Here is a 27,896-nt window from a genome sequence, read left to right on the forward strand (position 1 = left end):
ATAGAAGGCAGCTTACAGCAAGGTTAAGGGAAATTGTTCATAGCAACATATAAATACAGTCAGCTCTCTACATTCGCTGGGTTTAGGGGCACAGGACCCCCATGAAAGTGAAAACCATACATACAAAATGCTATTTATTTTTACCTAAGAGAACATTTCTCTAGAAATTTTGAGGTCTTTCAGCATGACTCTATGATCACCTTCTGCTGAAAGGTGATCACAGAATCCCACTAGAGAACCTAGAGATTCTTAGAAAGAACATGTCAATCTAATCCACAAATAATAAATCTGACTGATGGCATGTCCATCTAAAATCTTCTGTCTACCTTAACCAAAAATAGCTGTCCTGTATGTCAAGCTGAGATGTTACAGCCACTTTCTGTTTTAACAGGGACTATTTATGGGACTTTCTGTCTGCAAAACATGTGTTCTATTACTGAGAAATGTTCCTTCAATTTCATGCAAAACTGGTGGTCCCGTACGGTACTAGACTGACTTCTAGCCACACAGTCCACTTACGGTAAATGGGAAGTTTTGTGTATGCACTAAAACTGGATTCATTGTATGTTACCCTACTTTACATAAATAGCTTCCCATGTACTTGAAAATATGGAATACTGATATTAACGGCAAAGGTTTTTTTTGCCTCTGTTACATAGTCATGGTTCATGTGTGGCAGACCATAAGCCTTGTCTCAGGAGTGGGAAAACAGCTTTTGGTTTGCGTTCTCCCAATTATACATTTAAAAGCTAATTCCAATAATACCAAGAGCAAATAGTAGTACATAATTTCTTCTTCACTGCTGTCATGTACAGGGCGAGGTTATTATGAACATTCTGATGCTTTGCATTTACATGGAATAGCAATAAAGAAAAATTAATTGGAATTTAATCTAGCAAGGGGAAAATGTAGCATCTTGATGCTTTGGATGGGAAGCATTTTCTTCATGTAGATTAGATATGCTGTCAAATATTACATTTATATGAGTCTGAGGCATTTTACCAAATATGTGCTCTTATATTTCATGCAAAAGAATCAGAAATAAATTTCTAATAGAGAATAGAAGCATCATAATTTTAACCACAGATGTGTTCAGAAATATTCTTTCTAAAAGTCAGCTAATTAATCTGTAACACACCGTCTCTACTTCGGTCACACAAAACAAATCTGCACTAATTAAGTTCTGACCTACTACCTACATAAGTACTCCAGTTCCCTTTCCAACTGCAACTCCTCCTATGCCTTCAATATGGAAGGACACGGGGCAAGAAGACAATTTCCCATCATGCAAGGAGATATCAGTTCAAATAATTCTGTCAAAGAAGAATTGGTTTTTTCATGCCCTTTCAAATCCATTTTATATGGATTTTTTCCACTAACTTATAATAATCCATAAAATACATAACACACATTACTGTACAGGGAATGTGATTATTTTGATGGTTGTCTCTTAGGGTACATCTAGATTGACATCACTTTAACTGCCATAGTTCTGTGCTATGGAATCATGGTGCTGTAGTTTAACAAAGTTTACCATTTACATCCACCCTTAGAACTATTTCAGACTGGTGTAAAGAAGCAAGAAATTGGAACAGATCATGGTGTAAGACTACTCACAGTACTCCCATGCTCAATCTGAGGTCTCTCCAGTGCAATGGTGATGCAGTTCAGGAAAATGAAGGACAGCACAACATAATCAAACAGCTTATGGGCAATGATAGTTTGACAGAGGATGCGAAACCTGCAAGATAGAGAGTTTGTTTTTACACTATACATGTTTCTGATAAGCTACAAGAACATTGTCAAAGTTCTGAAGAGACTGGAGATGAAAGAAATTACTGCCTGTGTTAGCTATTAAATGTCATGTCTCTGAGTTCTCAGGATTTTATTTAAAGGTTGTGCAAGTAATTTAACAAATTCTGGTTCATGGCGACATTTTAGAACTTCCCATTTTTGAAATGGGAAACACTTCATATTTGACAAGGCAAACTCTTATTTTTATTGTTATACAAAATGGTAGATCTGGGAAACTATTTTGAAGTGGGGAGAACAGGAACGAAGGAAAGAAGGAAAGAGAGAAAGAGAGAGAGAAAGAGAGAGAGAGAGAGAACGAACACTGTCAAAATGATTACATCCTACTATTAATTTCACATTGTGTGATTGATTGGTTGATCAATTGATTATATTTATACCTTGCCATTCTCTCAAACTAAGATCCAAGGTGACTTGCAATTATTTACAAGGAATGAAGGTTAACATTAAATTACAAAAGTTAAGAAGAAATGAAATAATTGGTTTTGTTATAAATGATATTTACAATTAAAAACACTTAAAATATAATTTTAAAACATAAAATAGCATATAGGTTGAAAACATTAAAACAGCACATCAGTTACACACACACACACACACAAACACACACACAGCAATTCGATAATTAAAAATTGCAATTCAAATGTCTGCCTAAATAAAAATATCTTTACCTGCCAGTGAAAAGAGAACAGAGAGGGGGCCAACTGGGGGAGAAGGGTTCTCTCCAAGTTCCCACCAAGTGCACCTGAAAAGGTGGTGGGACTGAGGGCCCTTCAAGACAGGCTCTGATCCAAGGTTTTCTATTTATCTCAGATTATTTGGCAGTGCAGACTCATATAATCCAGTGTAAAGCAGAAAACCTGGGATCAGAACCTGGGATAAAGGGCCTGTCTGGAAGGGCCCTGAGAGAAAGCCCCCCCCCCCCCCGCAGAACTTAAAATGGGCTTGTAGAATTAAAAGCAACTTATGACCCTTTATTTTATAATTGGGATCCACCATGGTGACCTCATACTACCTATCTACCTAACTACCAACTAACCAGAAGTAAATGAATCTTTACTTGTTTTGTGGTGAGAAGAGATAGATGGACCAATCCTCCCGCAACTCGCACCAGTCTGGCTTGTAGGCTTCTATCATCTTTCTGATACGGAAACACAGGCTCTGCAAAAACAGAAGCAGGACATTAGAACTGCCATCTTCTTGGCTTCTGTCCATGAGCGTGACTTCCACCTCCTTCATGGCTAGCACAGTAATAACTGGGAATTTTTCCAATTACTGCTCCCTTATCTTTATAGATCATTCACTATCTACCCACCACACCCTTTGCAAGATAACAAAATGTCTTGAACTGCAGCAGTAGGATGCTGAGGGCATGCACAGAATATCCAGAGAAGTTCCACTCTGATCTGTAAGGCTGAAGAAAAACTCCAAGGTCATCAAAGTCAACCCAGCAGGAGTAATGAGCTAATTTACCTCCTAGAAAGTGGAGAATCAGCACTGCTATTCTGACTTAGATTGAAAACATTGCTGATTGTGCCACAGTGTTAGCATGATTGACAGGCATCAGCTACCAAAACAACACAAAACACTGTCTTCCGAAGATGAGCTTTCCCAATGGCACCTTACTGCTACAGGCATTTCATTCTTCATCAAGTCTACTGGAATTCTGTGTGCCATAAGTTTTGAGAGTTATAAACAAACTGTGTTGTTCTGTGCTTTTAAATAATTTCCAAGTAATGCTGATGTGAAGGCAAAATCTACCACAGTGTTTTCTTGGCAAGTTTTGTTCAAAATGCCTTCTCTAAGATTGAGAGAATGTGACTTGCTCAATATTACCCTGTGTGTTTTCATGGATGAGCAAGGATTTGAACCCTGGTTTCCTGGGATCCTACTCCAATACACAAACCACTACACCATGCTGGCTCTATAAACAAACTTGGGAAAAGTTGGCTTATTTGGCAGAAAGCATAGATGATTTATGAACTGAATACACATGAGCACTTTCTTGCACCATTTTGGCAAGGTCATATCCTACCCAATTTCATCAGATGAAAGATTGCAGCTAATGGTGGAAACACAGCAAGACATATTTCTAAGTAATGGTGCATGGGTTGAATTGCAGATTTTCCAACAGTAGACATTCTAATAGTTTTCTCATTCTTATTGGCTGCAAAGAAGAATTTGGTGAGTAAAGGAGCATTCCCACTAAAACTTCTGTTATCCCTACTTTAAACTGGTTTTCAGTGCAATCAGGAATCCTGTTAAGTCTAGGACCTGGGCATTCTGCAAAACAGTGTGAAAATACTCCATAAAAACATATTATTTGGAAGTAACTTCATAGGAACTTTCAATTCATGATTCCCTCTTTCATATTGCTGTGCAGAAGTTCTGGTTTGATCTAGTTCACCCTCTTATCTGCTGTGATAGTTATCAATTCTGCAAGCTTTTAATATTGCTTTAGTGAAAACAACAAGTACTCACATAGTCTGTCTCATCCTCATCTTCTCCATGGTCCTTGCGATTGTTCATTTCTGGAAAGATGTCCTTAGCAATATTGGGCATTTTACCATTGCAGTCTTGATGCTCAGTAGGCCCAGTTGTCACACCTGTTTTCCGTGATGGCCTATGACAAGACACTGTTGATGGCACCAACTCCACTAGTTCAGAAGTGCCTTTGATATCCAAGGAGAGCGTTCGTCGATGGTGATGAATTCTTACTGGTACTTCTCGTTCTCCCTCTAATGTCCTCTGCCTATCTCCAGATAAGAGCGACTCATGCTCAGCTGAAGGAGGCTTGTGTTTGAGGCTATGCCCCCGTGCAAGAGTATTCCAGCTGGAGCGTCGACTCCCCCAGCCCCCTGTACGACTCCATGCTCCATAGTGAGTACTGCGAGAGCTAGACTGTGAGAGAGCCAAGATAGGATTCAGAATCTCCACCCAAACAGGAAACTTGGATGAGTCCACATTTTCATTCAAGGAGTCACATCTAAAATTATCCCTCTCTCAAACCCAATTTCACATCTTGGAATTTTGTAACTGAAAAAATAATAATGCAAGCTCAATAGTATTTTATATACATTGCATATTTTTTAATGATAGCAGTATAAGGGAGTCAGTGTTTAAGAGGTCAAGTGCCAAGAATTTTTGATTAGCAGGGGTTTACCTCCTATCCCCCTCAAACACATCTACAGTAGAGTCTCACTTATCCAACACTCGCTTATCCAACATTCTGGATTATCTAACGCATTTTTGTAGTCAATGTTTTCAATACATCGTTTTGGTGCTAAATTCATAAATACAGTAATTACTACATAGCATTACTGCGTATTGAACTACTTTTTCTGCCAAATTTGTTGTCTAACATTATGTTTTGGTGCTTAATTTGTAAAATCATAACCTAATTTGATGTTTAATAGGCTTTTCCTTAATGCCTCCTTATTATCCAACATATTCGCTTATCCAACATTCTGCCGGCCCGTTTATGTTGGATAAGTGAGACTCGACTGTATTACCTCTGATCTTAGTGTCTCATCTCACAGAAGCTGGAAGGCAGTAATGGATTTAACCAGCAGTAATACGGTTTATTGTTGTATGCTATTTCTGTTTTAATGTGAAAAATATTGTGGTGGTTTGGTTCTGAATGGGTAATCCAGATTAATCAAATTTATAAGAGATTCTGGGTGGAGATAAAAACTACCAGAATTGATTTCTTGATGTAGATCTAGGTGAGAATTATGCAGTCATCCAGGTTCCAAGATTCTTGACTAGTGGCTACACTGGCCTGGCCTGCTATGATTTGCAGTCCAACAATGCTTGGATCCCTGTTCCTGGTACAGAACCAATGTAGCTGTCTACATTAATGGACTCTTCTTGGGGGCTTGGTTCTGGAGAGTGCCATAATGAGCATCTGCATATCAAAATTGCTCTAAACTACTACCTAGTAACTGAAATATTCAAGGCTTCCTTAATTTCAAAGTCATCTGTCTGTCTGAGAGATTAATCAATTAAAATATTTTGATAGCTAAAAAATGTTCCTGATTAACTAGGTAGCTGATGTCTTTAAAAAAAAAGGAAATTGACTGCAAGTATTCATGGAAACTAAAGACGGCAAGCACACTTCTAGAACAGTGATTTCTTCTTCTAAGATGATGACACACACATATACTTGTAAAACACAGAACTACTGCTTTTATTCATGCTGATTTTATGTGATCTGTATAATTAAGCAAATTAATTTTTTTAATTGAGTGATAGCCACATTAAAGATTGTCCTTACTTCTTATCACATGCCCCGAGTTTGCTTTTAACTGTGCCTATCAACTGCTGTAGGCTGTTATGAAGAATATCAATCTTAGAAAGGGTCTTCCTTACTCTGCTGCTTTCCCCACTCAGATCCATCATAGAAATAATAGGAGGAACAACCAATGGCTCTATTAGCCTAGTAGACACAGTGTGAGAGAATCCACTCCACCCTTTGGCTCTGTTACTCGTGGTGCAATTCTTCTATGGCTACTGCTCCACTATAATGTCCTTCACACTCTCCTTTGTTTCCATTAGGTTGTCATTCATATACATACATATATATATATATATATGAAATGAACAATAGGTATAAGCACCATGAACTCAAATGCCATTTATAAACTGCTATGGAAATTCTGCTCCACAGAATTTATGAATTATGACACCCCCACTGGAATTTTATCATTACAAGAAGCCTCTGGCATATACTTTACTGAACAAACATGTGAACATGTGTTTAGAGCACATATTGAACCTTTGACCAAGTTAGTATTTTAACTGAGTTTCTCTTCTTCAACTTCATCAGGGGTGTACATTCTGTGCCCTTCCTGTTGTCCCTGGACTACAACCCCCATCAGCCCCTAGTCATTATGGATAATTGTCAGGGAAGATGAATGCTGTAGTTTGACAGTATCTGCAGGGTCTCAGACTGCCTACATCAGGGGTCCCCAAACCTTTTAAACAGGGGGCCAGATCACGGTCCCTCAGACCATTGGAGGGCCGGACTATAGTTGAAAAAAACAACAACTATGAACAAATTCCTATGCACATTGCACATCTCTTATTTTGAAGTAAAAAAAAACCAAACGGGAACAAATACAGCCTCAATGTTAATCATAATCATAATAAAAATAATAAAAAGGGTTGGAAGAGACCCGTTGGGCTATTTAGTCCAACCCCCTTCTACTTTTGTGCACCAAAAGCACAAGCAAAGCATCCCTGACAGATGGCCACCCAGCCTCAATGTTGTTAATAATAATAATAATAATAATAATAATAATAATAATAATAATAATAATAATAATAATACAGTAGAGTTCCGGTTATTCGACATAAATGGGTGGGCCGAATGTCGAATAACTGGATCTGACGGATAATAGGGAGGCCCTATTATCTAGCAAGCCAGTTGAAGGAAGTGCCCCGTGCACATTGCTAGGTAGATAGCAAGCTACCTAGCAACGCGCAGGGGCGCTTCTGCCCTGACTCTTGGGAGGCGCCCGTGCGCGTTGCTAGGTAGATAACAAGCTACCTAACAACGCTCAGGGGTGCTTCTTAAGCCGAGTGCTCACCGCTCTGCCCCTTGGGAAGCGCCTGTGCGTGTTGCTAGGTAGCTTGCTATCTACCTAGCAACGCGCACAGGCGCCTCCCAAGGGGCAGAGCAGTGAGCACTCGGCTTAGCGAAGCGCCCGTGCGCATTGCTAGGTAGCTTGCTATCTACCTAGCAACGCGCACGGGCGCTTCTCTGCTCGCCGCCCTGCCTCTTGAGAGGTGCCTGTGCGCGTTGCTAGGTAGATAGCAAGCTACCTAGCAACGTGCATGAGCGCCTCCCAAGGGGCCTGGGACGTCGGATAATACGGAGTGTCGGTTAACCGGAAGTCGGTTAACCAGAACTCTACTGTAATAATAATAATAATAATAATAATAATAATAATAATAATAATAATAATAAAATCACACAGTCCTAAACTCTTGGGAAGTGTTCAACTTGTGATTTTGTGATATGAAATCCAGCATGTATATCTCGTTTGCTGTGTTATACTGTGTCTTTGTGTTGATGATGATGATGATGATAATAAAGAGGGTTGGAAGAGACCTCTTGGGCCATTTAGTCCAACCCCCTTCTGCCTTTGTGCACCAAAAGCACTGGCAAAGTACCCCTTAATAATTAATCAATTATTAATTAAATAATTAAAATACCATTATAAAGAAGTAAAGCTTTGGAAGGCACGCACCAGGTGAGGGAGGAGTTTGGAAAGTTGTGCGCCTGGGTCTGGATAAATGGCTTCGATGGGCCGCATGTGGCCCCCGGGCCTTAGTTTGGGGACCCCTGGCCTACATCATCATACTAACTTTCAGTACTTGAGATATTTGAAGTGAAAAAAAGAAAGGCTGGCAAGAAATATGGGTTCCGTCATTTTGGCTTCATTCTTATAATAATTTACTCACAGTTCATGATGGCTACCATCCACTAGGAACTTGTCTTGCACCAACCCATTGATCATGTATAATGAAAGGGGAGGATCCTAAGATGGGTGGAGCCTGTAGAAATACTGTAGAAGCAGCAGGAAATATGGAGGGAGGAGTCTAGAAGATCTGGAAGAAGTAGCCACTTGCAAGTTTGGGAGAAATAGCTCAGCAGCAAACCATATACTTTGAACATTTTCTTGTTTACCATCAAGCCTAAAACCACATATTCTGGTACAGACTGGAAAATGCTTTGAAAAAAGCATGCTACATTTAAATTGACTCACCAAAGACATCACACTGCTTTTCCGGGATTCGTGGGCTACAAGGATTTTGTCTGGCTGTAGAGCATTGCATAAAGGATTAGCAATTCCAGCAGTTGTCCCAGGCTGGTTAAGACAAGGCAAGTTGGGATCAAGATGCCCGTTTGGGGTCATGGGGATTGTGCAAAGCTTTGGATCTGATCAGAAAACCACAAAAGACAAGGAGAACAATACATTCCTTTCTCTCTGCCAGATACATAGATTCTCTTACAGGCTTCAGAGCTATCTCCATAGTCAAGGCTTATGAGCACAGAAAAGAATATACAAAACCAAACGAAACCAAACAAGAAAGTTTTTCTCCCACTCCCTGAGAAGCTTCTGCTAACAATGCTTCATATCTCTCCTGGTGAAGGCTGGCAATGTTTACTGTCTCTCTTCTCCTTTGGAAAATGCCTGTTTCTTTTAAAACCAGTTGTTTCATACTATCCAAATGTCCTAATTTGTCAGGGACAGTCCTCATTGATCTGCTATCTCCCCAGTTTCTCTCTCTTCTGAATACTTTCCTGCTTTGTGCTCAGCTTACTTCTATCAAATTGAGTTCAAAGTGAAAAAGCAATTTGTACTTAGTTAACAATCTGCTGTTGTATTCAAGGCTTCTAAGTGGCCTGTCTGTTTGTTCTAACCTGGAAAACATTTTTTCATTGCACAGACCTGGACTGACAGTGAAGCGGAGTAAATACTGGCTACCATGTACGGTATTATCTTCCATTTTGTCTTTGAGTATGAACTGATTTTACTGATACTTGAATCCAAAGTTTTATCATTTTCTGTCAGTAGCTGCTGGATGTTTTACATAAAATTTTTCATTTCTCTTCGACCTGTTGTGTAATTTGAACACTGGGTGTTTGATTGAAACTTGGTATGGCAGCCCAGCTTCATCAGCAGTTTGAGCATTCGTATCATCATTATTCTAGCTGCAGTGAAACTACTGTATTTGAAAAAGCCAGGCATGTCTAGGAAATCACTGTTGTAATCTGAACCAAACTATATGCCTTTTAGAGAAAAGAAACAGGATCTTGACCACAGAAAGCCCAAAAGATATGAAAGTAAACATCCTGTGATGAAGTGTTGTCATAATTTTGCCTTTTGCAACTAGAAATGCAAGTGAATTATGGGATTCCTCTTTGTAACTCAAGCCATCTGCTGGGCTAAGGAAGATAAACACTTTTAAAATGACACACATTTTCACAGTCAAAATTCTAAGCGTGACCCAAGATCTTTCAGCAAAATGAGTCACAGACAATTTATTTACAGTCCACCTTTCTTCTTGAGGTAATAGCGTCTAAACGCCCAAAAGGTACCAGATCCTGTCTTATCTTGGAAGCTAAGCAGGATCAGCCCTGGTGACTACTTGAATGGGAGACTGCCAATTAATACCAAATGATGAAGGCTATATTTCAGAGCAAGGAGTTGGTTTAAGAAAAGTCTATGTCAGGTGTTGTTATAGGATGTCAAGTGACTTCAAGACACATACACACACTTAAAATAGTATACAAGGTGGCTAACAGTAATAAAATACAGAATTATAATTAAAAGATAAAAATACATAATGTAAAAACACAATTAAAAAGGAGATTAACTGCACCCATTGGTTTATACCTGATTCCACAAACATGATAGTTTGAAAGTCAAACGGCTGAATACAAAAAATGTGCAGGCAGATTGACAACAGTAAGTTTGGGATTATTTTGTGAAGTGCTAGAGCATAGGAGCAACCACTAAGAAGGCCCTCCCCTCACGCTCCTGTCAAATATTTTTTTTCTTCTGGAATGACAGAAAGAATGACCTTATTATAGGATTTTGAAATCAATAACAAAGTCCTAGGTAAAGGTAAAAGTTTTCCCCTAAGTCTAGTTGTGCTTGAATCGGGGATGTTGGTGCTCATCTCCTTTTCTAAGTCGAAGAGTCAGTGTTGTCCATAGACACCTCCTAGTTCATGTGGTCGGCATGACTGCATGGAACGTCGCTACCTTCCCGCTGGAGTGATACCTATTGACCTACTCACATTGGCATGTTTTCGAACTGCTAGGTTGGCAGGATCTGGGGCTAACAGAGGGAGCTCCCCCCGGATATGAACCACTGACTTTTTGGTCAGCAAGTTCTGCAGCTCGGCGGTTTAACCTGCTGCACCACTGGGGGCTCCGCAAACAGAGTCCTGCTCAAGTGTTAGTCCCAATAAGGTCAGTGAGGCTTACTAACAGGCCAAACACTATAAGCAAACCTTGTAAATGGGGAAAATATGTTTCTTAAGGATCTCTTAATTTATCCATAATTATTACAAACTGATATCCTCAAGCATTGGAAGGGGCCACAGGTGAAGCAACAAACTGACAAATGGCTGGAATTTGCACTGCATTCATAGTCATGCAGCATGGATATACCTCATAGTCCTACCTGGGGCATCCTGGAACTTATCAAACTCTTCGGTGTTTGATGAACTCTGATCCTCATCTGAAAATGACCGGTTAGCATCACCCTGTGTTGGAAAAATAAAATCAAAGACCTGGGAATGGTGAGCATCCTTAGAGCAAAGATGTTTTCCTATGATTCCATAGAAATGCTCGGATAATATGCCACAGAATGAAGAAGATGAGGCTGACTTATTCTCCTGGGCATCCAATGCACCCATTTCTTGTTAATTATTTTAAAGACCATCATGGATATGTGAGAAAAGCATTCCTCAACTTTATGTTGTATGACATTTTGAGCAGTAATTTAACATACTGTTATTACTAGCAAGGCATGGAGGGTAATCTCCATTGGACAACACCATCAGAGGGGGTGGCACCAAAAGGACTATCTATATACATTTTTTGTGCAGTGTTTCAGTAGAAATGTATTATTTTCTCACAAAAAATCCCTGCAATGAGTTATATCCATAAAAACATTTTTCTTGAACCCACCTTTGGTTCATAGAGATAAATATGCTGAATTATTTTTTGAACTTTCTAATGTGTATGCACTCTGTTCAAAGTTGTTATTTTTATCCAGTAACAATTATACTTTGTTATGATTTCACTAACAAGTGCTACCAGCACACACTGTTGTTTTCATTGCTCTTGGTTTTTTACAGCTGCTGATTTTGTTGAATTTTCTGATATTTTACCTACAATATTATGTTCTGGTCTAGTACTGAAGGAGATCCATGGGGGTGACACTGTGAGTTATTGCACCGAGTGACACCAACCCTAGTGTCATTACTGGTCTGATACAATGAATAAGGTTGAGGAAAGTTGACATAAAGGGAGAATTACTAAACACCTGATGCTTTACCATGCCTTCTCTCTAATTGGCCATAAGCCTAGTCCCTTTCCCCCAGAAACAGTTTCTATAGCAACTCACCTCGGCCTGGAATCCCTCTACTAAGATGGCCACAAGCAGATTGAAGAGAACGTAATTGCCAAATGTCATGAGAGCCACAAAGTACAGGGATGCCCACGGGGAAGTGGAGGCCATGCCATTATATAGCACAACATTCCAGTCCTCCTGAGTCAAGATCTGAAATATATAAAAAGATAAGAAGAAAAGCCATGTTGGGTCTGGACAATTAATTGCTCATTGGAAGTTTGCCATGATGTCTGAGTGTAATTTTAATCTTAAATACAAACTGCCTTCTACCTGTCTCAGAAGACACCCTCCCAGAATCTCAGAACCACTTCAGCCCCTCCAGAGGAACAGTGGACATGATCTTCACTGCACAACAGCTCCAAGAAAAATGCGGGGAACAAAATCAACTTCTGTACATGGAATTCATTGACTTTGAAGAGGCATTTGACACAGTGAATCGCAGTGCTCTCTGGACCATTTTCCAAAAAAAGAAAAAAAGAAAAAAGGATGCCCTGACGAATTTGTGAACATCCTGCGGCTCCTCTACTATGACATGATGACAACTGTCATGGACAGCAATGGCTCCCAAAGTGACCCATTTAAGGTGGAATCAGGTGTCAGACAGAGATGTGTTTTCCATCTTCATCACTATGATACTTCATCTTGTCAATGGGAAGCTTCCCACCTCAGTGGAAATCATTTATTGGACAGAGTGTTTGAGGATTGGGACATCTGTAGGGATACCAAGGTGCTTGTTTATAAAGCTATTGACCCTTCAACCCTTTTATACGGTTGCAAAACATGGACTGCCTACAGATGTCACACTCAACTCCTGGAGCATTTCCATCAGCGTTGCCTCAGAAAAATACTGAAAATCTCTTGGGAAGACAGGCGGACAAATGTCAGCGTGCTAGAAGAAGTAAAGACCACTAGCATTGAAGCGATGCTCCTATGCCATCAACTCCGCTGGACTGTCCACGTTGTCCGAATGCCCAATCACTGTCTCCCAAAGTAGTTACTTTACTCCCAAATCAAGAATGGAAAATGGAATGTTGGTGGACAGGAAAAGAGATTTAAAGATGGGCTTACAGCTAACCTTAAAAACTGTGGCATAGACATCGAGAACTGAGAAGCCCTGGCCCTTGAGTGCTCTAACTAGAGGTCAGCTGTGACCAGCAGTGCTGTGGAATTTGAAGAGGCATGAATGGAAGACGAAAGGGAGAAACGTGCCAAGAGGAAGGCGCTTCAAGCCAACCCTGACTGGGACCGCCTTCCATTTGGAAACTGATGTCCTCACTGTGGAAGAACATGCGGGTAAAGAATAGGGCTCTACAGTCACTACACTTGGAAAGCCATCATACTCGGACAATGAGGGATCGCCTAAGTAAGTAAGCAAGTCACTAATAGCTCCATCTTCCATGAACTTGACCAATCCCCTTTTGAAAACACTCACACTGGCAGCCATCACTGTGACAGTAAATCTCACAGTTTAATTCTACTGTTTAATCTCCAGATTAAACCCCACAGTTCAATTACGCGCTTGTGTACAAGGACGTACTTTCTTTTATCTGATCTGAATCTCCCATTGTTCAGCATCAGTATTATTATGCAACAAGCAGAAAAATATGTCACCTTTCTCCACATCATGCAAACTTTTATACACCTCTGCCATGAGAGAGATATATATAAAAAACAGGACCCAAGCTTGTAAAGTCAGGTCAAAGTAAAGAGGATTCAGGGTGAAAAAACGTGTTTACCAATGGAAAAATAATCTCTAATTGTTTCTATCTTTGAGAGTCCGTTCATACGTGTGAACTTTTTCTTATCATGACATGATTTTTATGAAGCGATGCATCACGCTGTGTCATACTATGCTAATGCCACAGGCGCTCTCTGAAATACAGCCAGTTGTCATTCACAGTTCACTGGAGAGCAGCAGACACAATGCAGCTCTGTGAGGAGAGGCACGGCTGTGCTTGCAAACAATAGCAGATTGCGACTGAATGCACAGTGGGTCTGTGTGCACTTTGGACTTATAAAGACACTGTTAAGAGACAGCTGTATTGTTCATAAGGGAAAAAACCCAAAATCCAGTCTTAAGGAAGTGTCTTTATAAGGGTAGCTCAAAGGTCACCAACAATGGGCAAGCTTTTGAAATCTCCAGATATGCAAGATGGTACCAAAAGCAGGTGTGTGAATGGAAGCTGGGGAAGCAGAGGAAAAGATTTATTTGATATTGAAGTCATAAAGACTGCAAGTTCAGTCTTCAGTGAATGCAGAAGAAAACTGCTAATGCTCAGTTAAATTCATCCAAGTAATGTAATAGCTTCAGGATACCTTTAGGACTGCTGGAACGAAGAGATAAATGACCAGGTTTGATTTTCCACTATCAAGGATGTCCTATATTTTGTTGTATGGAAACATCTGAAAGTAGCAGCTGGATTTTCTGCTTTCAGAAATTGGGATCCAAATAATGCTGACTTTATTACTTCAAAATCAAGTTGTTTTCAGTTTTCATTCCCCCTTCCCACTTTTCAGCCTGCTTTTTAAAAGCATCTTGCCTCATTAAGATATCTGGATGAAAGTAACCATCCCATTTGCTGAATCTTGAGTTGGCCTGAAAAAGACATTTTTCCAGTATGTTTTTTAAAATGGTTAATCATAGCATTATCCCCAATGACAGATCAAACCCCACTTTTTGCTTTGTAGGTCATACCTCAGCGCCTTCCTCTTTTCCTGTTCTGGACTCACCTGAAACACAGTGACAATGGCCCAAAGGAGGGAGTCAAAATTCTTTCGGTCAGGGACTGTATCTCCTGTGTCAGTTCTGAGGCTGAATTTACAGCCAAAGATGTGCATTCCCAAGATGCTGCAAGGAGGAACACAGGTTCTTTTGTTAATTATCAACACATTTCTACATCTTTAAAAAATAATCATGTCCTTATTAATCTATTTAATAGCTAATGCCAGTGTATATATAGATAATGAGAATCAAGCTCAAACCTAATCAGTTTGTGATAATGTTGAGCAAGGTTATATAAACAGCAAGATTGCAATAATGATGAAAGGAACATTATTTTTAAACCAAAAGATAATATATGAGAACACATTTATGAGTCTTACCGAACACTCTGCCCTTCTTTCCCCAATTATTCCCTTGTTGGGTTGGGTTACTGGGCCTCAGGGTTACCCCTTATATGTAAATTTGTGATTATGTTGTTGCATCAGTCTTTTAGTTTTGGTGTGCATGGCCTGACTCCAGTTTAGGTTTGATAGAGCCAGGTACAAAACAACAACACAAAATGGCTTATAAAAACAATAGAAAAATCGAATAATTTAAAATAATATACCGTATTCTGTATGCTTTCCAAAACTAGGAGTACTTCTCCCTTCTTTCTCAAATCTAAAACCCTTCCTATTTACGACCCAATCTCTGTTGTGCCAACTTTCAAACCCATCAGTTCCAGTTCAAACCCTGTTTGTATCTGTTCAAACTCCTGTTTGAATCTCACATAAGCAAGCCTTTGTTTTTTGAGGCATTCTGCTCCTCCGCAGCCCACCATCATATCCTGATTGAGCTGTGACTGGCTGCCTTCATGATATGTCTGTCTAGTGTCTCCTTCACATGTAGGTCCAAGAAGTCACACATTAATGAAGACAAATGACTATAACTCAAATGAGACAAATCCATCAGAACAAGTAGAAGCTGAAAACGATAATGATAATGATTATTTGAAAATGTAGAATTTGTATCCAGTGTTCCCTCACTACTTCGAGGTTCGCTTTTTGTGGATTTGCTGTTTTGCGGTTTTTCAACAAACTCTAAAAGACTATTATAAATCATAAAAAATTACAATTTATTGCCTAAGGAAGGGAGGAAGGAGAAGCTGAAGGGGGAGAAAAGGAGCCCATGCGGCAACGAGAGGAGAAGGAGGCGATTTATCAACACACAATTGATTGATAAAGACTTAAAATAGTGTATAACTACTAAAATAATGTATAAATATTAAAATAAATATAGTGTCCCTACTTTGTGGATTTTCACTTATTGTGGGTGGTCCTGGAACGTAACCCCCGCAATAAGTGAGGGAACACTGTACATTTAACCCAGACTGTTTTCTCCTGTGAACCCACCTTAAAAGAAGTAATTTAGGCAGAAGACAAAGGGTAAATAAATGGTGGGCAAGCTATGGCCCTCCGGATATAGAACACTACAATTCCTATCAGTTCCAGTTAGAATACCCAACAGTAGGAGACAAGGGAAATGTCAAACTAATATGCAGAGGGACACAAATTGCCTACACTCGATGTACTGCTTCTTCAACAATGATACTTTGCTAATCTTCAAAATAGTAGTGCTAGAATGTTAATTAGTGCAAGTGTTCTTGCACATTCCCACTGCTTCCAACACCCTTCCTCTCCATTTCCCCTTCTCTTCCTCCTCCTCCTCCTTTCCCAAATAAATTTAGGTCACACTGAGAGAGAAAATCCAAGCTACACTGTGCTCTCTGTGAGATATCAGTAGAACCAATCTGACAGTGTGTCCCCTAGGAATGTGCAAAATCTTTCTATTGTGTCCATGGATGTTATCTGTATCACCAAAACAAGACATTATATTTTGGACACTTGTCTGCTAAAAGCACGTAAAGAGTTTTGGTCAGGGTAGTATAATGCAGGGCTAGGACGCTTCAGGCGTCTCTTAATTAGAACAGAGGTGGGCAACTGGGGTACCCTAAGTTTTTTAAATTACAGCTCCCATAATTCCACAACATTGGATATTAAAAATAATGTAGAAGGGAGAAGTGAAGGTTAACATTGAATGACAGTTGGAACAATAATGCTTGAGAGAAGGAGAGGAAAAAGAGGGAAGATAGAAGAGATTTGCTATGTTTTAGATTATTTGCTCAAATCGCACTTATCCTAGGCTCTAGTTTCCTGCAAATTTGTTTTCACTGTTTCACCAATAAACAGTCTATCTTTTGTTAATTTTGTTTTCAGTGAAACCAGAACTTAAAGAATTTGAACATATATCCCAATTCCTTCACCCACACAGTATTAGCACAGTAAGTCTATTTATTTATCGTGTCAGAAGCGAAGTGACATTGTTGTACACTGATTTCCCCTTAAATGGCAGAGAAGCTTGGCTCAGTTCCATGTGATTTCCGAACGAAAGGCATTGAGATCAATCAAACTGAAACCAAATGGATCTCAAACTAATTTGCATTCTACTTTTACATATTTTAAAGGCATCTTCCCCAGCCTTCATGAAAGAATCTTTCTTCTTACCTGAATATGAAAATAAACAGCATAAGAAGCATGCAGAAGGTAGCCACATTGTCCATAGTCTTCATTAGCACCACCAGCTGACGCCGTAAGGCAGGCATGAACCTGACCAGCTTCAACACCCTCAGCAACCGAAATGTCCTCAACACTGACAGACCTCCATCAGCTTGGCCTATGATCTCCCAGATGCTACAGATCACCAATAACAGAACAAGAGAAAGAAAGAAAGGTAGCTAGGATCAGAAAGAAAGTAAAAAGCAGAGGATACAGATATAGAGGATATGCAAAGATACAGAATGGGGGACACCGTCTCGACACGGTACGTGTGAAAAAGACCTTGGAGTCCTTGTGGACAACAAGTTAAACATGAGCTTACAATGTGATGCGGCAGCTAAAAAGCCAATGGGATTTTGGCCTGCATCAATAAGTGTATAGCGTCCAGGGAAGTCATGCTACCCCTCTATTCTGCCTTGGTTAGACCACACCTGGAATCACACTGTGTCCAATTCTGGGCACTGCAATTGAAGGGAGATGTTGACAAGCTGGAATGTGTCCAGAGGAGGGCGACTGAAATGATTAAGGGTCTGGAGAACAAACCCTATGAGGAGCGGCTTAAAGAGCTGGGTATGTTTAGCCTGCAGAAGAGAAGGCTGAGAGGAGACATGATAGCCTTGTATAAATATGTGAGGGGAAGTCATAGGGAGGAGGGAGCAAGCTTGTTTTCTGCTGCCCTGCAGACTAGGACGCAGAACAATGGCTTTAAACTACAGGAAAGGAGATTCCACCTGAACATTGGGAAGAACTTCCTAACTGTGAGAGCTGTTCAGCAGTGGAACTCTCTGCCCCAGAGTGTGGTGGAAGCTCCTTCTTTGGAGGCTTTTAAGCAGAGGCTGGAAGGCCATCTGTTGGGGGTGCTTTGAATGCGATTTCCTGCTTCTTGGCAGGGTGTTGGACTGGATGGCCCATGAGGTCTCTTCCAACTCTATTTTATGATTCTATGATTCTAGGAGCAATGTTAAACTATAGAACGACCCTTTGCCCATGGATCAGTACCCTAATTCAACAAAATAAGTCAATCTTTAAACAATCTCTACATCTTCCAGGCAATTTTATGGATTGCTTCCTTCAGAAGCGACCACAGAGTCACCTTAGAGGACCTAATCAATTACTAGAAAGAATCGTGTTCTAGGAATTTTCCCAGCCCTTCAGAGCAACTGCATGGTAATGTCCAACAGAAGGCGTCCATTTCAATAAGGTTCACTATTATTCATAGTTTCCTGTCTCCACTGTAAGTTCAGGAATGTAGTCCCCCATGTATATGGGGGTCTACTGTAGAAATAATATTTATTCTAATAATTTTGAATTATAGTTGAGTTTGATAAATGTTTGAGAGAAGGAGGAGAGGTGGAAGGAGAGAAATAAAGTAGAAGAATGAATTTCCACATGATATCTACTGATGTCTATCAATTAGTACTGTGCGTCAAAGCAACACAAAGTCTGACTCAAGCTTTAGTATATTTCTCAGTTCACAGTTCAGGAGCCCCCAGATGGCGTAGTGGACTAAGTGACTTGAAGGTTGGGTTGCTGACCTGAAAGCTGCCAGGTTCGAATCCCACCTGGGGAGAGTGTGGATGAGCTCCCTCTATCAGCTCCAGCTCCATGCGGGGACATGAGAGAAGCCTCCCACAAGGATGGTAAAAACATCAAAAAACATCCGGGCGTCCCCTGGGCAACGTCCTTGCAGACGGCCAATTCTCTCACTCCAGAAGCAACTCCGGTTGCTCCTGACACGAAAAAAAAAAAAAAGTTCACAGATTGGGTGTTCCTCACACAAACAACTGGAAGGCATATTTTCCTTCTTAACATATTTCCTGTGCTAGTAATAAAAGATTGAAAAGTAGTAACAAAACAAGGGAAAGTGATGAGCAAAGGACAGCACTGTATACACTAAAATGAATGGCCTTGCTCTGCGTTGGGGGCAAGGATGCCATGAGGTCAATTCTCGTCTGCCCCTCTTTAGGTATACCCTTTGTCATGCTGAATATAAAATATAGAGTCAAAGCTAGAGCATGGAAATATCCAATTATGAACAAGTTGTTTGTAATTAGTTTCTCTCTGCAACGACCAAGGCATAACAAAATTACATTATGGAGTTATCAGAATGAAGAATAATTTCACTCCTACTGTAGCATAACTATAACCTTATGATTTGCAGGAGTGTTACCTATTTGGGTGTTTTAGGTTTTTTTTTTGGCAAAGGTCAGCTTTACACTCTATTACTTTGATTTTTTAATGTAGATAAAAATATCTGAGTTTCTTTAAAACAAAGGAAAAATAAAGGGTTACTTGTACTCAGTTTCCAAGCTCTCCATGCCTATTTGACAGCCATTACCTGATAATGACAATGATGCTGTCGAAAATGTTGTAAGGGTTGCGGAGATAATCAAACAGACCAAAGGCAGCAAGTTTCAAGATCATCTCCAGGGCAAACATGCTGGTAAACACAACATTGCAGATCTCTAAAATGTTGGTCAGCTCTTCTGGCTGCAGGAGAGAGAAAGGAGGACACCAAAGAATTAGAGGCAATTTAGAAAATGCCACATTAGAGAACCTGTTCTAGTTGTTGTTGTTTTTGCTATTATTATTATTATTATTATTATTATTATTATTATTATTATTATTATTAAATGCAGAAATATATCTATATATCTCAACAAAAAGAGTCTATATTACATTACAAAACCCTCAACAACAACAACAGACATATATTAAAATCTATAAACTACAAATATTCTCTCTTCCATAACAGTGAGTTAAAATTCATATGCTTTCTGTTTATGGTAATAATAATAATAATAATAATAATCATCATTATCATCATCATCATCATCATTCTGGTTACACTTCTACTGAAGGAAATTGCTAATATCATATGAAACCTAAAACTGATACATTCCCCCAGCATTGTCTTTAGGTAAAGGTGGGTAAAGGTTTTCCCCTGACATGAAGTCTAGTTGTGTCCGACTTTGGGGGTTGGTACTCATCTCAGTTTCTAAGCGAAGAGCCGGTGTTGTCTGTAGACACCTCCAAGGTCATGTGGCCAGCATGACTGCATGGAGCACCATTATTATAGTCTTTAAAAAGTAATAAACGTGTCCCAGTCTTTCTTAACATTACCCAAAGATATATCTCTAATAACATTATCAGTTAATCCAGTTCAGCAACTTCATATATCTTAGGGTTGTTGTATGTCTTTTGGGCTGTGTGGCCATGTTCCAGAAGTATTCTCTCCTGAACATGGAACATGGCCACAACAACCCTGTGATCCCAGCCATGAAAGCCTTCAACACACATTCATATATCTTGATCAATTATTCTTGGATTGGGATCAGTGTTTTGTTTTGCATGATATGGAAAAGATGAAAAGCAGAGGACTGCAGAATGAACTCTCAAGGTCCTTCCGTTCTCTTATTTCATTTCACCGTCAGTGTGTATATGAAAGGTCATCAGCTCCTTATGATGTCTCAACATTTCTTGATTTTTTACCATTACCTCCCCTGTTTTTACATAAACACTTGCACATTTTGTTTGTTCTTCCCTTCTCCTTTGTGCATATATCCCTGGTTTGCATTTGTTAGTAGCAGCTTTACAATGAGCACAACATCACCCTCTGCAATAAAGAAGTGGTTGCAGAAATCTTAAAATGCCACAATTTGGTATTATGGAGAAGAAGATGAATAAACGAGGATTGCTATAATGCTTCATTGAAGTGTCCCTTGACTATTGTATTGAAAATGGAATGCATATAAATAAGGATAATGGAAGATAACAACTGAATCTCATTCTAGCCCCATCCACACTGTCATATAATCCAGTTTCAGAATCCAGATTATATGATTAGAATTGGATTAGATGGCAGTTTATACTCATATAATCCAGTTCAAAGCAGATAATCTGGATTCAGGAACTGAATTATATGTCAGTGTAGATTCAGTTTCTGCTGGAAGCCTTTTTGAAGATCTTCAGTATTGCCACTGATAAAACATTTATGGGTGCATCTACACTGTGGAATTAATGCTGTTTGGTTCCATTTTAACTACCATAGCTCAATGCTATGTAATTATGGGAGTTGTAGTTTTACAAGGTCTTCTCTGCCAAAGAATGCTGGTGCCTCAACAAACAACACTCCCACAAAACCATATCATTGAGCCATGGCAGTTGAAGTGGTGTCAAATTGCAATAATTCTACAGTGTAGATGCACCCTATGTGCTCTGAATCTAACCATTAATAGAATTAAGAGCTCAGATTTTAACACCCATTTTTTTCATTATTTGTTGATGGTATATTTGGAGCTTGCATTGCTAGCATTCTCCTTTGCCTGCTATACAGCTGCAATACCTAACTTTTACAAAGCTACAACCCAGATCCTGTCTGTGTTGTATCCTAGCCTGCACCTGAACCTGAATTTGGCCTGTGATTGTGCCTGCACCTGACTTGTCAGATGAATCTGGGTTGGGGCCTAGGATTCCCATGCAGCCAGAGTTGGGTGAAGCTGCTGTTCCTGGACAGGCAGAGTTTGTTCCTGAGGATTCTGGGAGCAAGCATACAATGGTTTCAAGCAGGCAGCTCCCTTGAGCAAGGAGTCTTTCCAGAGGGTTTAAAAGAGGCAGTGGTCTCTCCCCTGCTGAAGAAACCAGATTTAGATCGTTCGGTTCCCTCCAGCTATCGCCCAGTTTCGAACCTCTCGTTCCTGGGCAAGGTGATTGAGAGGGCAGTAGCGGAGCAGTTGCAACAGTTCCTAGGCAACACAGCCAGATTAGATCCCTTCCAGTCTGTCTTTCGTGCGGGGCATGGGACAGAGACTGTGCTGGTCTCCATCACGGATCATCTTCGATGCCAGCTTGATCAGGGCGGGTCGGCGCTGCTCGTGTTATTGGACCTCACTGCAGCATTTGACACAGTTGATTATAATCTTTTGACCCACCGCCTTGCCGTTGCTGGAGTCAGGGGGACAGCTTTAAATTGGCTGGCCTCCTTTCTTCACAACCGTGGACAGCGAGTGGAGAGGGGAGGCCTGGTCTCTGAAAGGTCCCTTCTACTTTGTGGGGTACCTCAAGGAGCCATTCTCTCCCCTCTGTTGTTTAACATCTATATGCGACCACTTGCTCAGCTGGTTCGAGGTTTCGGACTCGAGTGCTACCAGTACGCTGATGACACTCAGCTTATGTTGAAGATGGAAGGCCGACCGGACTCTGTACCCGATGGCTTTCATCAATGCCTCGAGGCTGTTACTGGATGGCTGCGTGCCAGCAGGTTGAGGGTGAATCCAGCAAAAACGGAGATCTTATGGCTGGGTCGACCGGGCAGTGGGGATATCCAGTTGCCTACCCTGGATGGCGAGGCGCTATGCCCGTCATCATTGGTAAAGAGTCTGGGAGTCCTTTTGGACCCTCTGCTGACGATGGAAGCCCAGGTCTCCGCCATTAGTAGAACCGCCTTTTTTCACCTGCGGCAGGCTAGACGGCTGGCCCCCTATCTGTCAAGGGATAACCTAGCTACAGTGATCCAGGCCACGGTCATCTCAAGGCTGGACTACTGTAACGTCCTCTACATTGGCCTTCCTTTGTCGGTGATCCGGAAACTCAAGTTGGTACAAAATGCAGCTGCTCGACTTCTTGCAGGAGTCCCGATGAGATGTCATATAACACCAATCCTACTACAGCTGCACTGGTTGCCAATTGAGCCCCGGATCACTTTCAAAGTGATGGTGCTTACCTTTAAGGCCTTACATGGTCTAGGGCCAATGTACCTGAGGGACCGTCTCACCCCTTACCAACCCCAGAGATCCCTCCGTTCGGAGGACCAAGATCCATTGGAAGTTCCCAGTTTTAAGACCTTGCGCCTAACAGCAACTAGACATAGAGCTTTTACATCAGTGGCGCCATCACTCTGGAACACTCTGCCGCCTGAAGTTCGTGCCCTGAGGGACTTATCAGTCTTCCGCAGGGCATGTAAGACACACCTGTTTCGGCAGGCTTTTGATCTCCGCTATTGCTGTTTTTAAATTGCTTAGATTTTAGCTGTTTTTGTAAGCCACTCCGAGCCGTGAGGGAGTGTTTTAAAGATTTTTTTAAAAAGATATTTTAAAGATGTTTTTAAATTTTAGCCTTTCTTGTAAGTCGCCCCGAGCCCTAGGGGAGTGGCGGCATATAAGTTTAAATAATAAATAAATAATAAATAAATAAAAATAAATAAATTCCTTGAGAAAGTCAAGGTCGAACTATCCCTTGGCAGACAGGCATTCCAGTTGTGATAAGAGTAATGAGGTTGACAGAAAGAAAGCAATATGTCAACAGAGACAAGAAAGGGAGGCTCTGAGAAGGAGCAGACGGTTGCTAATGAGAAAAGCTTTCGAGCAAACTTCTCACAGAAAGAGGCCTTGATTTCAGCTTTAAGAGGAACTGCTTCTGAGAGAGATTTTCAGAGGTGATAACTTTGCTCATTGAGAGTGTTGTTCCTGTTCATGGACTCATGTTTCATGCTTCATAGAATCCTGTTTCATATTCCTGTGGACTTTCATGCCAAGTTCATGTAGCCTTGTATCTTGAGTTTTGTTCGAGTTTTTGTTCTTGCTCTTGGGGAATTTTGGATTATCCAGACATTGTTCATGAAAGATTTGCAGTTTGGATCCCTTGTTCCAGTTAAATATCCTGTTCTTGGTTCCAGTTTGGTTCCTGTTCCTTGGACTAATTTGATACCTTGTTGAAGTGTATTCTTGTGTTTGATTTTCATGGACCCTTGTTTCAAAACTCTCAAGTATCTTGTACCTGGTGGACTAAAACCTTGTTTCATTGACTTTGAACTTTGATTTGCTATTGCTTACATATATTCTTCGATAAACAACTTGCTTTGATTATAGTCTGGGGCTCCAGGGTGCTCTTGAGGTGTCTCTGCAGTCTAGGGGTGCAACAGTCTGATCTTGGAAGCTAAGTAGAATCAGCAGTAGTAAATACCTGGGTGGAGGTTGCCAACAAATGTCAGGTGCTGGGGACTATTTCAGAGGAAGGAACTAATAAAACCACCTCTGAGTGTTCCTTGCCTTAAGAAAGCTCCATTAAAAGTGACTTGAAGGCACATAAAATAAGGGACATTATCTTAGGAACTTTCAGTGGATGGCTCCTGCCAACAAATAGAAAAGCAATTCAATTATAGTCTAGTTTTTCCTCATTCGTAGATGAAGAAATAAATGAATGAAACAAAGAAAGAGAACTTCAAAAACCGAGAATGATTAGAGATCTAAGATATCATTTTGACTTTCCATGCCATAAAGTTCTGTGAATGAGGCAAGATGATAGCAAAATAAAAGCTTTGTCTGCAAGCATTCATTTATGTATTGTCATTGTTGGACTGTCAAACCTTTATTGCCTTTTTCTAGTCATTTGCATCAAAGTTTGAAGCTTTTAAAGGGTAATTGCATTTCCCCCACTTCCCTGTACTGTTGGTATATTTAAGGGACTATGGAATCTCTACTTTGTACAGTTTTTTCTAAATGGCAAAGAAAATATCCACATCTTTTGTCCCATTCATGGCACATGAACAAGATGTGCTGTTTTACCTGCAGCAATATATCTGCAATAATATTGCAGGATTTAAACAATTTTATTTCATGGTATAAAAGCTTTTGGTTTCCACCAGTAGTTTTTTTTTTTTTTTTCGTGTCAGGAGCAACCGGAGTTGCTTCTGGAGTGAGAGAATTGGCCGTCTGCAAGGACGTTGCCCAGGGGACGCCCGGATGTTTTGATGTTTTACCATCCTTGTGGGAGGCTTCTCTCATGTCCCCGCATGGAGCTGGAGCTGACAGAGGGAGCTCATCCACGCTCTCCCCGGGTGGGATTCGAACCTGGCAGCTTTCAGGTCAGCAACCCAACCTTCAAGTCGCGAGGCTTTTATCCCCTAGGCCACCGGGGGCTCCATCCACCAAGTATTGGAAAAGGCAGTGCTTCCACCAGTAGTGAAAAATAATACTAGCACAGACATACACAATCAGCTGTAGGATATGAAAAAATCTGCCACAAGGTATCATCTCTATTTGCAAATAAAAACTTCCTCTTATTTTTCTTTCCTTTGGAATTATCTTTGTACTACCTTCTTGCCTTGGTCCCTCTTTCGACCTGCTTTCCTCTAGTTGTATTCTGCTAGTTCCTGTTCTGGTAATCTTTTCTAATAGCTAATACTGTCTCTTGGCATCGTTATGGGTGATTACTCTGGTGAGTATCAGTGTGCATGAATTAGGCATCAGCAAGGAATAACATACTAATAAATAAGAAGGAATAGAAAATACCAAGGACAAAGTATTGGAAAAGGCAGTGCTTCTATTATTTTGGGCTAAAAGACCTATTGGTGGCTTTTAAAGGTTATAATTATATTATGTAGCCAAGAGCATAGAAAGAGCCACACTGGATGAAGTCAAAGGTGAATTTAATTCACTGTTCTGCTCCATACATGATTGGTCTGTGGAGCATGTGTCATTCATCAGTAGGACATACATTTAATTGGATCTTCTATCCTAAGTTCCCCAAACTGGAGCACAAGTATTGCTTTTGATAATAAAGGTAATATATATATGGTCTAGTGGTTGAGTGTTGGATTAGTATTTTGGAGGCCAAGGTTCAAATCCACATTCGCCCATGGAAACCCACTGAGTGACCTTGGCAAGTCACATTCTCTCAGCCTCAGAAAAATGCATTTTTTTTTAAAAAAAAATCAGTCTCAATGAATTAACCCAATCCCATTTTAAAGACATTGGCAACCATAGTAAAATCTTGTATCAACAAACTTCAGAGTTGAACTTTGTCCTGTGTGAAGAAGCATTTCCTTATATCTCCTGCTGCCCACTTAGCTTCATTGTGTGATCCTGATTGTAGCAGTTTGTGAGAGGGAGAAATATGTCTCACTATCTATTTTGTACACAATATGATTACTATTTATTTATAAAAATAATTTTATAATTGTAATGCACCTATAATATACATTACAAACATATACACATACACATGCAAAGACAACCCACCACCCACAGTACAGTAAAAATATGATTAATTTTTATACCTCTGTCATTTCTCTACTTGTTCACTTTTCACAGCCCTAAATTGCTCTAGTTAGCACTGCATTTTGCTTGCTCTTTCTACACATTTATAGAACCAAATTGCCCTTCTTTTAAATGTAGTGGCAACTGAAATTGTACATAATATTCCAGAAAAGAACACATCATGGGTTTGTATAAGAACTATAAGGTATTGACGGTTTTCTTTTCAATTCCCTTTTTAATTATGCCCAACATGGCATTCACCATTTTTAAATAGCTGCACACATTGACATTTTAATCAAGCTGTCTAAAACCCCAAGGTGCCTTTCTTAGTCAGTCACTGCCAGCTCAGACATCATCAGGGGATGTGAAGTTGGGATTTCCCCTCCTCCAATACTTGTTTACATAAGATCTCACCTCAAACATCCTCCTTGTTTGGCAAGACCTTTTTGATGCTCTTCAGAAATCCATTGTTCTCAAATAATTTAGTGTCATCAGTAAATATAGCTATTTCATTGCCTGCTGCTAATGTGTTTATGATCATATTTAAGAGCACCAGTCCCAACATGTATCCCTGCATGAGTCCACTATTTGAACCCCTCCATGACAAGAACTAGTCATTGATACCTACTTTATGCTTCTTGTTCTTTAAAAAGTTTTCCATCTGCAAGAGGACTTTTGCTCTTATTCTATGACTGCTAACATTGGTTACTACTCTTGGGTATGCTACTTTTTCAAAGTTCAATGAAACAATAGCTCATGTATAATTCCTGTGTTTATGGAGGTTTTAAAAGAATTTTCCCTTGTAAGAGTGACATTTGTAAAAACTATAAATGCTCGCCAACATTTTACTGTCAAGCAACATTGTCATGATGGCAAAAGATATAAATAAGATGGAATTTGATGTTGTCTAAGGACCTCTTCATGGGCAGCTTTGACGGGGCCTGCCATGCACCATCACATGAAGCAAGGCAGGCCCCGCCCACTTTTCTCCCAAAGTTGAGGTGAAGCGCCCTCCACTACGGGGAGATAAGCATCATGAGAGTAGCTCCAATGGAGCTAGCCACACTTTTGGCCCCAAAAGCCTATGTGATGGCAGAAAAGGCAACGGGGTAATGCGTGTTGCTGCATCTTGAGCTCTGAGGATTATCTGGGAAGGAATCCCACTGGAGCATTGCAGCACACCAAAATATTTGGGAGTTACCCTGGGCCGTGCTCTGATTTACAAGAAATACTGCTTGACTATCAAGCAAAAAGTGGGTGCTACAAATAACATCGTACAAAAGCTGACTGGCACAACCTGGGGATCACAACCAGACATAGTAAAGACATCTTAATGAGACATGTCGCATTATCACAGGATGTCTACGCCCCATACCACTGCACAAATTATACTGTTTAGCCAGTATTGCACCGCCTGACATCTTATTTATTTATTTATTTATTTATTTATTTATTTACATATTTATATTCCGCCCTTCTCATCCCGAAGGGGACTCAGGGCGGATCACATTACACATATAAGGCAAACATTCAATGCCTTAACATAGAACAAAGTCAAGACAAACACGGGGCTCCG

At 40.3% G+C, this 27,896-nt stretch overlaps 1 protein-coding gene across 5 annotated transcripts in view; it reads right to left on the reverse strand.

The window, feature by feature from the left end:
- cacna1i (calcium voltage-gated channel subunit alpha1 I) overlaps positions 1 to 27,896 on the reverse strand; it is a 372,048-nt gene that overhangs the window by 55,491 nt on the left and 288,661 nt on the right. For 3 of the 5 annotated variants that reach the window (XM_062982914.1, XM_062982911.1, XM_062982916.1), the window contains exons 11-19: positions 19,624 to 19,775; positions 17,235 to 17,420; positions 14,700 to 14,817; positions 11,964 to 12,119; positions 11,016 to 11,124; positions 8,586 to 8,758; positions 4,294 to 4,713; positions 2,873 to 2,973; positions 1,618 to 1,741 (exon numbers count right to left, since the gene is read on the reverse strand). In XM_062982914.1, coding sequence (XP_062838984.1) covers positions 1,618 to 1,741; positions 2,873 to 2,973; positions 4,294 to 4,713; positions 8,586 to 8,758; positions 11,016 to 11,124; positions 11,964 to 12,119; positions 14,700 to 14,817; positions 17,235 to 17,420; positions 19,624 to 19,775 — 1,539 coding nt within the window. The remainder of the gene's footprint in view (positions 1 to 1,617; positions 1,742 to 2,872; positions 2,974 to 4,293; positions 4,714 to 8,585; positions 8,759 to 11,015; positions 11,125 to 11,963; positions 12,120 to 14,699; positions 14,818 to 17,234; positions 17,421 to 19,623; positions 19,776 to 27,896) is intronic. The other 2 variants (XM_062982912.1, XM_062982915.1) reach the window with 2 other exon arrangements.

Source organism: Anolis carolinensis, chromosome 5, assembly GCF_035594765.1.
Source record: "Anolis carolinensis isolate JA03-04 chromosome 5, rAnoCar3.1.pri, whole genome shotgun sequence".
NCBI classification, from domain to species: domain Eukaryota; kingdom Metazoa; phylum Chordata; class Lepidosauria; order Squamata; family Dactyloidae; genus Anolis; species Anolis carolinensis.